General features: G+C 36.4%; 1 protein-coding gene across 6 annotated transcripts in view; it reads left to right on the top strand.

Annotated features, from left to right (window-relative positions):
- Window positions 1-12500, top strand: part of LOC125048247 (laminin subunit alpha-like) — a 55965-nt gene that overhangs the window by 35001 nt on the left and 8464 nt on the right. For 4 of the 6 annotated variants that reach the window (XM_047646855.1, XM_047646851.1, XM_047646850.1 and 1 more), the window contains 23 exons: window positions 254-384; window positions 500-650; window positions 769-880; window positions 1015-1129; window positions 1649-1816; window positions 2330-2492; window positions 3003-3157; window positions 3336-3478; window positions 3985-4124; window positions 4268-4401; window positions 4596-4739; window positions 5090-5289; window positions 5534-5742; window positions 5995-6236; window positions 6773-7002; window positions 7198-7491; window positions 7692-7860; window positions 8086-8241; window positions 8352-8576; window positions 8810-9029; window positions 9234-9333; window positions 9521-9762; window positions 10977-11180. In XM_047646855.1, the coding sequence (XP_047502811.1) occupies window positions 254-384; window positions 500-650; window positions 769-880; window positions 1015-1129; window positions 1649-1816; window positions 2330-2492; window positions 3003-3157; window positions 3336-3478; window positions 3985-4124; window positions 4268-4401; window positions 4596-4739; window positions 5090-5289; window positions 5534-5742; window positions 5995-6236; window positions 6773-7002; window positions 7198-7491; window positions 7692-7860; window positions 8086-8241; window positions 8352-8576; window positions 8810-9029; window positions 9234-9333; window positions 9521-9762; window positions 10977-11180 (4047 nt within the window). The remainder of the gene's footprint in view (window positions 1-253; window positions 385-499; window positions 651-768; window positions 881-1014; window positions 1130-1648; window positions 1817-2329; window positions 2493-3002; window positions 3158-3335; window positions 3479-3984; window positions 4125-4267; window positions 4402-4595; window positions 4740-5089; window positions 5290-5533; window positions 5743-5994; window positions 6237-6772; window positions 7003-7197; window positions 7492-7691; window positions 7861-8085; window positions 8242-8351; window positions 8577-8809; window positions 9030-9233; window positions 9334-9520; window positions 9763-10976; window positions 11181-12500) is intronic. The other 2 variants (XM_047646853.1, XM_047646852.1) reach the window with 1 other exon arrangement.

Here is a 12500-nt window from a genome sequence, read left to right as displayed (position 1 = left end):
TTTTGCTGTTACATTTATATGTATGCTTAAAGAGTGCATTAGTGTTGTTTGAGTCTATTATGATTAGAAACTATCAGGATACTTCATCTTCATTTAAGAAGGAATCTTATCAATGTGCTCTTGCATTTTACTTTTTGATTAATTTTTACTATAAACCTGTTTTTTGTTTATTGTAATATTCATGATTTGGGTATTAGTTATGAAAGAAGAATTAAGGTTAATATTTGCTGATTATTTTATAACTACTTTTCAGGTTGTACATGCGATGAGTGCGGTACAAGGAACTGCCAACACTTCTCTGGTGTTTGTGAGTGTTATGAAAATGTCATTGGGAATGACTGTAGTGAATGTGCTCCTGATCATTGGGGCTTTGCATCATGTCAGGTATGTAATTGTTTGCAATTTCATTTGAGATATATTTTCCTTGAAGGTTGTTGATATGTTGCCACAGAATTTATAAATAAGTGATTAATTTCTAACCATTACTTTTTTTCTGTAGGGATGTCAGCCTTGCATCTGTGGTGTTGCATCTGTCAGTACACAGTGTGACAGAGGAACTGGGCAGTGTGAGTGCAGAGGTGGGGTAGGAGGTCAGCGCTGTACTCAGTGCAAGCCTGGGTACTGGAACTACTCTGAGCTGGGTTGTCAAGGTATTGATCTCTCTCATTTTTTATTTTGACGTTTTTTTTCTTTATTGATTTAATTAAGTTTAGGGGCATTGTAAACATCTATACTAGTTATCAATAAGTGTAACCTGCTGAATTACAGAATGCACATGTCGAGAAGGCTTTAGCATTGGTGTTGGTTGTGATCCCCTGACCGGACAGTGCTCTTGCTTGCCTGGTGTGATTGGAGCAAATTGTGATGGCTGTCCTTACAGGTAAGTTCTCTCTCTTGCATGATATAGATATAGCTAGAATTGAAAAAGAATGCAAAAAGTTTTAATACATATTCAGATTGAAAGGTGCTGCCAATATTTGGAATGACAGGTACTAAATACTGCTTTGTTTTCAGATGGGTTTTGATTGATGGTGTTGGATGCCGTGAATGTGATGAGTGCGTTCATGCCCTTCTTGATACAACAGATGAACTTTCACGCCTTATAGAACCCACTATTGTTGAATTTGAGGTAAATACAAATCTATTGATACTATATACACAAGACCAGTGAATAGAATTTTGCATTACCTATTTGACTATAATGAATGTGGCTGTTTTTAGTAACTATTTTTAGTTTAAAATAGATTTTAAGGAAAAGAGAATGTTGTAGGTTTAGAGAAAAAACTAAATGAGTATGATGACAAACCTTTTTTGTAAGCCTCTCATTTATCTATAAAGTGGAACATTTTCTACCCATAATTTGCAAAATAATGAATGAAATTTGCCAGCAGAAAAGTATTGGGGAATGTAAGCCTTAGATTTATGTGTTTTAGGGAATAGAGATCTACAATTTGATTGTAAAGTGGATGATTGGTTCCTTTATATACTAATTTTCAGACAGAAAGAACTTATTGAGGATATGGCACCTTTTTTCAGTAATCCCATGATCAACTGAGAATTCCAAGAAAAGACATTTGCTTAATAAAATTTTGTAGTCAAATAATTGTTGATCCAGTCATTAACTAATATATAATTTGTTCTCTTTCAGTCGGCAGCATACAGTTACTTCTTGAACCAACGTCTTGAGGTCATCAACTCAACAATGAAAGAGCTGAAGCCAAAGGTGGCCCTTATGGACATTTCAGAGGAAGATACCAAGCCTATTGAAGATGAACTCGAGGCTATTAGGAAAGAGGCTCAGGCTGTGTCTGGAAGAGTTAGTATTATTATATTTGGATTGACTTTGCTATATTTTAGGAATTTTTGGCTTGATTAGGAATTTAGATCAATTTCTTTTGTCATCAGCATCATCTTCATTGTTGCTGTCATTATCCTTGTCATTGTCATTACCACTGTCATTGTAATCCATATTCTCATTATCAATGTCGTTGCAACCTGTATTCTCATTATCAGTTTTATCTGTATTCTTATTGTCAGTGTCATTGTAATTATCATTTTCATTAATCATTGATCATGGACTGACCCACCAATCACCAACCATCACCATCATTGCCATTGTCATTACCATCAACATTGCCGTCATTGTCGTCATTGTCGTCATCGTCGTCATAGTTATAAGTTATAAAGACATATAACCATTGCTTTGAGTTGCACCTATAAAGTCATAGTAAAGTCAGAATTTTCTCATATTACTTATTGTGAATATGTCATGATTTGCTGTATGTATTCAAAACATGCTTCCTAATCATTGCTTTTTTATACACAACAGGCAGGCATTGTGTTGGACAGAGCAGGAGACTCAGCTGGTGATGGATCTGATGTGCACAAGGAAGCTCTGGATGTAGAAATGCAACTGAATGAGGCTTTCTACACTGTGCGTGACATCATTGGGGAGATTAACAGTCTGGTCATTGGCCTAGAGACTGGTGCAGGTGAGGTGATGGATTTTATGGGACCAGCTAAAGTGTTATCTTTATACTTATAATATATTTTTTCCTTTTTTATTTTTAGCAGTTACACACTATTGTTCATGCCCTTCCTAGGTCACACATTATCACTCAGACTTTAACTCTTACTCTCACCCTTAGCCTCACCTGTACCCATACTTTCAACCTTACCCTTACCCTCACCCTCAACCTTACCCTCACCGTAAACCTTACCCCCGCAGCAACACACACTCACTAGCACAGTTTTTGTGCTAATTTGATATGTTGAGATACTTATTATCCTGATTAATTAGATACTACCCCTATGCAAGCTGGATGAAGTACTGAGAATGAATGTATTAAACATTATAATTTTGTTTAGATTATAAAAAAGATTAATAGAATACAAAGATAAGCATAGATATGTGGAGAATGAAGTAGAGGAAGTTAGGTAAAGAATAAGGCAAAGTATGTTATTCTTTTGAATAATTACTATGGAACACATTTATGTTGCAGGTGCCCACCTTGAGCAAGCCATTAATGAAGCAGAAATTATTGTAGCAGTCATGCAAGATCGGAACTTTGAGGAATTCCGTGATAAGGTGGAAGTAGAACTGGAATTGTCCAAGGAATTGTTGGACAAGATCAACCTGTTCTATGAGCCAGTTAAGGTTAGAAATTGCCTTATTGGTCTTTTTAATAAGAAAATTATCTGAGCTGTAAACTATTGCTCAATATTTAAAAGATATCTTATAGCCATTCTTTGTACTGTTGACATTGTCCCCAGGGGAACTTTGTACTTGTCGGATTTCAATATTATTTATTACTGATTTTTTGGCTTTTCTTCAGGAACATAATAAGGCAGTCGGTGCTTATGCTGATCAGCTAAAGGACTTTGATAAAAAGCTGGAGGAAATGCAAGGTTTCATTCAGAAGGCCCAGATGCAAACCAAAGATGCCGGGGAAAGAAATCGTAACAATAAATTATTTGGGTAAGAGCCATTAACTTCAGTAACATTCTGCTGTGCTTATTACTTTTATTGTTTGTAAGATTGAGAAAATTTGTTTATAAAATACTGTTGGAATTTCAAAATTTATGTAACATAAATCTGCATGATATCATGAAACATTAGTTGTAGGCATTTATTTCAAACTTAGGCTTGGAAGATTTCAATCATAGGAAGTAATGAAAGAAGAGCAGTTTTTGATATTTTTTCTTTTATTTCAATTGCTAGTAAAGACAAAAAATGTTTTGAAACAAAGTACATCCTTTTTCTTTAGAATTATATCATAGGACAGGAAGTTAATATCTGTATTAATGATAACAGTAATAACCAAAGGCATATGATATAACTAATTGTATGTTGTTATACATACAATTTTACCTGTTATCCTATTAAATGCTATGGTATACTGGCTGCATGTGTAACTGTGAGAGAACAAAGACATTTCCAAAAGAGGATTTACTACGTTGATAAAAATTTCAATTCTCCATCAGCTATGAAGCCCTAAAGAAGAAGATAGAGGAAGCAAATCGTGTGGGCAAGGAAGTAGATGGAGACTTGGAGAAGTCACGCAATCGAGTTGATGAAGCAAACAAAAATTACCTCAATGCTTCAATGAACTATGAAGAGCTGTGTATGTATATCTGTTTTGTGTAGATATTAATTGTTTTTTCATTTCTATCATGTGACAGAAATTGTAAACAGTGTATCTGAAATGCCTTGATAATTTCAACTTAATTAAAGTTTATAATTAAGACATGTACATATCTATTGCAGTGATGGAGTTGGAGCGATTGCATGCAGCCAGATCCACACTTAATACAACAGTGTTACAAATAGTGCAAGAATTAGAGGAAGCACAGTTACCAGCAATGAAAGCTAAAGAACATGCAGAAGTACTCAAAACAAGGGTATGGGAATATTCTTACAGAGTACTCAACATTTATATTTTGGGATTAATTTTTTTCTGTTAATCAAAAACTACAGAGCAAGTGATATCTGTGGCAAAGTAGATAATAAATGAGAACTTGTTGTTTTGCTGTCCATTATAAAATTCCATTTTAGAGAAAATTCTTGAATTATTCTTATTTTAATATAATTACAGGCTGATAACCTAGACAGTCTACTTGCTGACACCCGAGAATTTTCTGAAAAGGCCCTTGCAGCTGCAAATGCATACATGGACATTGTGAAAGCAATTGAAGATGCTCGCCAAGCTGCAGAAGCAGCAAAGGAAGCAGCTATGAAGGTAGATATTACAATTTCTGAAAAAAATATTTTCAAGTACAGAAAGTCTGGAAGTTATTTGTAAATTGGGATGAATTCCAGCTTTAACTGTATAAAAAGAAAGTTTAAGAGGTTAGCAGACAATATGATTGCAATGATTTTAGATGATCTTAGATGTCAGTTATTATTAGAATGAAGTGACTTTGCATGAGAAGTGATAATGTTAAGAATTTTAAGCATGGCAGGAAATAAAAAGATGTAATAGAAGGGGCAAAAAAATGCCTGAGTGAAATAAGTTAGCAGATTAATGGTATAATGTTGTGGTTATTGTCAACAGTATAATATCTTTATTCTTTCTTTTATTTTTCCTAGGCCATGGAACTTTCAGGAGGTGTCAGTGATGATGCAGTTGTATCACAGGGGAAGTCAGAAGAGAAATATGAAATGGCAGAGTGGCGATCCCAGCAAGTGGAAAGCGAGTTGCAGCCCCAACTTGCCCAGGCTGAGAATGATGTCCGCACCCTTAGAGATATGAATACATATATTAGTGATACCGTTGTGGTGATTGGCAGGTTAATTGAATTTTTTCTTTGTTTTTATTAATTTGATTTTTTTTTGTTATGTTTTATTAGCTGGTTTATTATGGTTACTGTTGCTATCAGTCATTAGTGTATCAGTACTGTTATTAGCAAAAACTTCAAGTGCTTTCATTTGGATTAAGCCCCCAAAATGTAAGAGAATATATGAAATGATATTCTTGATAAATTGCCTGTGAGAAAGGCTATTCTTAGTAAAAAATGTTTTCCTTTAAAACAGTGCATTGGACAGGCTGCAACAAGAATCAATTGCAGATGAAGCATCTAGACTAAAGGAAAATGCCATTCAGTCAAGGGACCTTGCTGGGGAAGCCATTCTAAACATAGCTAATGTAGAGGAACAGATTTCCGATGTAGGAGTTCGGGGTCGTCAGCTGATGAAGAATGTTGCTGCTGGGGAAAAGGCCATTGAACTTTCAGGCAGACAAGGTACTGTAATTTTGTTTCTGGTTTGCATGTATTATGATTGAAGTAACTATCTATATTTATGGACAAGATGTTTGAAGTAAAGCAAGGCATAGAGATACAAGAATCCAATTTAATGTCTCACTTCCTAGACAGGGTAATTTACAGTTATATGTGTTTTGCTGAACGTAGAGAAAAGAAAAAAGAAAGTAAGAAAAAAAAGTATTTGCAACATTCAGAAAGGATAAAGAGTAATATAACATTCTTCAAAAAAAGTGGAACAGGTAGAGCAGCAGGTGCCAGAGATGATGGAATTGGCAGCCAGCCTACGCCAAAAGAAGGAATCCATCCAAATGAAAGGCATCAATGTGGGTGACCGACTCAAGGAATTGCGCCGTTCCATCCAGAAAACACGAGAGCTGGCCAACAAGATCAAAGTTGGTGTTGAATTCCAGCCCAACACAACCATTGAGCTCCAAAACCCAGAGGATATTACAAAGGCAGCCACATCCACCAAGGTATGTTGGCTGGAACACTACTGAAACAGGAATAGAACATTTTCTTCCATTCCTCTTGTGGTAATTTTTCATTTCATACCTGTGTACACTCTACATTGTTTGTCTCCCTGCCTTTTTTATAGGCTTATATTCCTCTACGGGCCTTCTTTTTGTAGCTTGTCTACCTGCCTTTTTGTAAATTTATCTATGTACCCACCTTTTTGTGGGTTATTCATCTACCTGCTTTTTTCACCCTGTGATATTGGTGTGGCAAAAATTTGTGGCCTACGAATTAGCTCCTTGGTGGTGAGCACTTGTGGAACCGTCCATGTGCAAATAAAATCCATGCTAAGGGAAGTTCATTTGTATGTAGAATTACTATTGAGATTCATTGGTAAATTATTTTCGTTTACATATCGTATTAAAGTATTTGGAAAATGAATGTTTAGTTAGCTCAGAAAATATATTTTGCATTTGTTTTTGATGATTAAAAAAATGTGGCTACATATATTTTATATAATATTTTTAAATGCAATCTGCATGTATTTACCCCACAGGTATCAATGTTCGTGCGTACTGATGAACCTTCAGGATTGCTGATGTTCATGGGAACCCCAGTTGGAGGAAGCAAATTGATGCGCCGCACTAAAACAGATGACTTCATGGCCTTAGAGATGGACAGTGGATTTGTCCGCCTCACAATGGACTTGGGTGATGGCTCGCACTCCATTGAGAACAATAAGCTGCGCATAGATGATGGCATTTGGAGAGAAGTTAGGGTTGACAGGTCTGGTTATTGTCCTTTGTTATGAATGATTTTTTTTTTTTTTTTTTTTTTTTTTTTTAGTGCTTACCATTTGGTGTCAGAAATATGTGTCTGTTTGGAGGGAAGGGAATATGAAATGAAACTGGTTGACACAAATTTAGAAAGAAGCTCATTAAAGCATAAACTTCCAATAATGCAATTAATTCCTAATTCCAGAACGGGTAAGCTTGTGAAACTAAGTATAGTTTATGAAGATGAGGACAAGAGTGAGGCAATTGCATCTGTAGAACATGAATTACCTGGCACCTTCTCTGTCTTCAACCTTGATCCGGGTGTGTCAAAGATATTCATTGGTGGAATTCCACCTGGAGTTCAGGTTGACAGTGCCATTCGCAGCACCTCTTTCTATGGCCAAGTGGAAGACTTCAGGCTCAGTGATCGTCCTATTGGTCTGTGGAACTTCATGTCTAATGGCACCAACAATATTCAACAACGTGGTGCACTGGAAAGGTAATAGGAGTCTGTGATATGTCATAGACCAACATTCATTCTTCATGTATTTTTTTTTTCATGGCTTTTTAGAGCATTATGTGCTTCATTAGTTTTGTTTTTTTGTAAAAATTCAACAATTGTAAGGAAAATGTGATGGTAAGATGAACTAGTTGTTATGGGAGAATCTTTCAGGAAATAATTGTATTAATGTTTTTCAGAGATCAACTTGTAGATTTAGTTCCTCCAACTGGACTAAGATTTGATGGCAACGGATATGCAGCCATGGACACGCGCAATGGCTACAGATTCAAGAAGAAGTTTGATCTGCAGCTTGACTTTAAGACCTATGCAGAAGATGGTATCCTCTTCTTCATTAGTGGTGCTGATGTATGTATAATGTATAATGGACTAACATTGTGAATGTGAATGAAATAGGTAGAATTTCCTTGAGCAAGTAAATGTATCTAAATGACAGAAGATTAAAATGTATTAAATTAAAAAATATGAGAAATATACATAGTTTCATTCATGTTATGATTATGGTAATAGTCTTGATGTGTATTAAAGTAATCAGTAAAGTTATTATTAATAATGTTTATCTGGTATTTTCAGGATCAGTACATAGCTGTTACCATGGAAGAAGGCCATGTGCTGTTCCAATTCAACCTTGGAACAGGAGTAGCGACAATGAGGTCAGAGGAGACCTATCATGATGGAGAGTGGCACCATGTGGAAGTAGCAAGAGAGCAGAATAGAGGCATCATGAAGGTCAGAGACAGTATTATCATCAACAGAATTTGGTATTGCTAAATTCTGCTAACTTCTGTGGCATTGATATATAATAAACATCTTATTATATTTAATTTTATTTTTTCCAGGTTGATAGTAAGGGAGTCCAAGGAGAATCTCCAGGCACTGCAAGGCTTTTCACAGAAGTCCCACAAAGTATGTACTTTGGAGGCTTGCCTGGTGAACATGAATTTATTGATACAACAAATGATGATTTTGATGGGTGCATTGACAACATAGTCATGTCCTCTGTAGCTGTTGATCTTTCTAAGAGTACAGAAACATTGAGTGCAGCACCTGGCTGCCCAGTTAAGGTAACTATTAGTGATTGTTAATCATTTAGCATGAGAATGAACTTCTCAGTATTAGTAGTAACATTTTACGTTCTCATAAATTGTCAATTTGTTTTTAAAGATTTACTCTTTCCATTGCATATAGATTAACTGACTGCAAAATTCTGCTGACACTATGCTTTCCATTCAGTGACACATGAAGTACAACTTGGCACAGCAAAATAGAGTGTACATGATTTAATGAACAATTTCAGGTGGCCAGCTTAGTATCCTTTGAAAAGATGGCTCCAGGCTATGTGAAGCACACTAGCCCTGATGGAACTGGCCTACAGCTCACCTTCAAGTTCAAGACAGATCAGCCAGATGGCCTCATTTTCTATACAACTACAAGGAACCAAGACAGTTATGTCTCTCTGTCACTGGCAGAAAGTGCTCTCATTTTGAGAGCTGCTCCAGGTGGAGAGCTTAGTACAGGTATGGCTTTTTTTACTTTTACATGTTTTGCTAATATTGGATTAGCAAAATATAGAATCCATGGAGAATTAAAACTTTATACATGGAAGTAAGGGTAACTAACAAGGCTTTTATTTCAGAAATTTAAGGAAAAGAGAGCCATGAGCTTTTTAAAATACCAGTCATGGGTGTAAGCACTGATCTAATTTGCTTAAATTTTTTCAGGGTCCTATAATAAATATAATGACAGTGAATGGCATGTTGTTAATGCTATTCGTGAACATAACCAGCTTCGTCTTCATGTTGATGACTTCGAAGATTTCAAGTTTGTAGAGTTCCGGTTTTGATAAATGATTGAAAAATATATAATTGTTATACATTAGTTAGATTTAAACTGTATACATGGTTGGTTTTAGTTTGTTATTAGTTAACATAACAAAAAGCCACAAGTAATTGTTGACAAATTTAATCATATTTGACCTTTACTAGCTTAACTCATTTTTTCTCTCCAGAGTGTCTGTTGCACAACCAGCAGTGCCATTTGATGGACCTGTATTCTTTGGTGGAGTACCAGCAGAATACAATATTGCAGCTGCTGCATCAGCCACAGACACTAACTTCTTTGGCTGCATTGGCGATGTCACGCTCAACAGCAAGATTGTGAACTTTGCAGAGAGCACTGACCGTCCAAGGGCACTGTTGCAGAAATGCCACCTGGTGAGAAGCTCATCATACTTCCATTCTTCTACTTTTGGTAAGTGTATAGATACTCTGGTTGGTGCATGTTTGCTGGTTTATTATATTACAAATTAATTATTTATTTATCTTAATATGTGGAACCACTTTTTAAAAAGAGTTTTGTCAAGTTTTGTTTGATTTTATACATTGATATCCTATTTTGATTTGATAGGACTGTCTCCAAGTGATATTACATAATAGCTCATAACAAATATAACCCCTTTTACAAACTGTGAAGAACAGATTAAGGTTGGAATGTGGAAAACTCCCAAGATTTCTTTGTTCTAAAGATTTGCTCTCTTGTTAAATGTATTTTTCTCATCTTATTGCAAGTTTCCTCAAATAGAAATAATAAAGAGGTATTTTAATTCTTTATAAAGAGTTAATATAATAAACAGAGTATAATGTGATCAGAATGAAAAGTAAATTTGTCCATTTTGGCTTTTCAACTTCAGATAATTAATCTGAAGGAATTTGAAGTAAAACCATTCAGTAATTCAGAAAAGATTAAAGTGAATTTATATATTGATTCCTAAATAAAAGAGGGAAATTCATATGGAATCCAAAATTCAAAAGGAATCCTAAATAAATTGACTGATGAAGGGTATGTAGAGAAAGCAAGGCATCTCACGTGCAGTTATGATTGAATTAGAATGCGCCAATTAAGAAGATAAGTTCTGCATTGGTCAAATGAAGTGAATTTCAGGACTGATATAAATTGTATGCATGTGAAATATGTTATCATAAAGACAGTAGTCAGCATTTTAAGGAAAAATATGATATGCTGTTAGGAATGCCCATATAATAAAGACAAGAAAAGTAATCTTTATGATAGATTATTTTTTGCTTATAAATTTTAAAAGTACAAGCAGTTTGATCAATACTTCAGTGATGTGAGTCTACAAAGGAATTATCAGTGAATTTAATAATGCTTTGGAACTTGCTTTTCTGCATTTGAGAATAGAAGATGTGCATTGCATGATTTTGCCATTAATGCATAGCTAGATGGAGACATTGCTAGAAGCCTTCAGAGTTTTTTAAGTTTTTTTTTTTTTTTTATAGAGTTTTCTTGTTTATCCACACACTAATAATTATTAAGTGTCGAGCATTAGAATACTCACCAAGTTTAACAAGTTCATTCGAGGGCCATTTGTTTATCCCATACATCCTGCACTGCAATCCTGCTAATGTTGACTTTGTTTGCTGCTTGTTTTGTGAATCGTGAACTAGGAGCTGGAAGAGAAACCAACACAAGTGGCCCTGGAGACACCCTCACCGTGCAGATTCCCGAAGTCGTGGAAGTGGATTTCGACTCCTCCTCTTATCCTCCTCCTTATGTTACCAGTGATTCCTCCCCTCAGCTTGTCACCTCTGCCTCCTCCCCATTCCCCACCACTCCTCCCTCTACCACTGAAATATTCACTAGCACAACAGGTATTCATGCAATTGTGATAAAGAATGTTTTAGTTGTAAGTGTATTTTCTGATATACATGTATTGTCACACATATGATCACACATAATCATCCATGCACACCTCCATATACCTATTTATACATATGTTTTACACATGTTTTCAATATGTTCTCCCACATTGTTTGCATCCAAATGTTGTCATGTACATGCACACACATACATGTACATGCACATGTATGTGCACATGGACATGGATGCCCACACCCAAACCCACACCCACACCCACTCACACTCACACCCACACCCACACCCACACCCACACCCACACCCACACCCACACCCACACCCACACCCACACTCACACTCACACCCACACCCACACTCACACTCACACCCACACCCACACTCACACCCACACCCGCTCACACCCACACCCGCTCACACCCACACCCACTCACACTCACACCCACACCCACTCACACTCACACCCACTCACAACCCACACCCACACCCACACCCACTCACACTCACACCCACTCACAACCCACACCCACACCCACACCCACTCACACCCACACCCACACTCACACCCACACCCACACCCACACCCACACCCACACCCACACCCACACCCACACCCACACCCACACCCACACCCACACCCACACCCACACCCATACCTACACCCACTCCCACACCCACACCCACACCCATACCCACACCCACTCACACCCACTCACACTCACACTCACACCCACTCACACTCACACTCACACCCACACCCATACCCACACCCACACCCATTCCCATACCCACACCTACCCCCACACCCACACCTACACCCTCATCTACACCTACATAAACACTTATAGACAGAAGCTTATTTACACACATATACAAGCATTAATACAGGCACATTCATGTTCATACACATAAATATTTTGATATTTGAAATCCTATTGTACTGCACTATTTAAAAATACTGTTTTTTTTTTCTCTTCTTTAAATTTTACTTATTTCACTCTTTTACTGTACTAAAAGTCCTCCTGTATTTATGATTTCCCTTACAATATTTTTCCCATGTTGATACAGAAGGAAGCCCCTGGTAATGTCTTATTATGCATGGGAAACTTCTAATGATTATTGGGAACAGATGGAATATGAAATTGATATTAATTTATAAATGTTATGAATATCTGAATAATGCATTGGTTTTAGAAACTTTTGATACTTCCTGGAATTGTTCCTAAATGCATTATACATCCTGTTTGCTACAGTTCATCTTATCCTCATGACTTGGTACTGTAATATAGTTCTATGAATGTGTAAATACTGCATTG

The sequence above is a fragment of the Penaeus chinensis genome, chromosome 43 (assembly GCF_019202785.1).
Source record: "Penaeus chinensis breed Huanghai No. 1 chromosome 43, ASM1920278v2, whole genome shotgun sequence".
In the NCBI taxonomy this organism is placed as follows: domain Eukaryota; kingdom Metazoa; phylum Arthropoda; class Malacostraca; order Decapoda; family Penaeidae; genus Penaeus; species Penaeus chinensis.
This window is presented reverse-complemented; position numbering and strand designations above follow the sequence as displayed.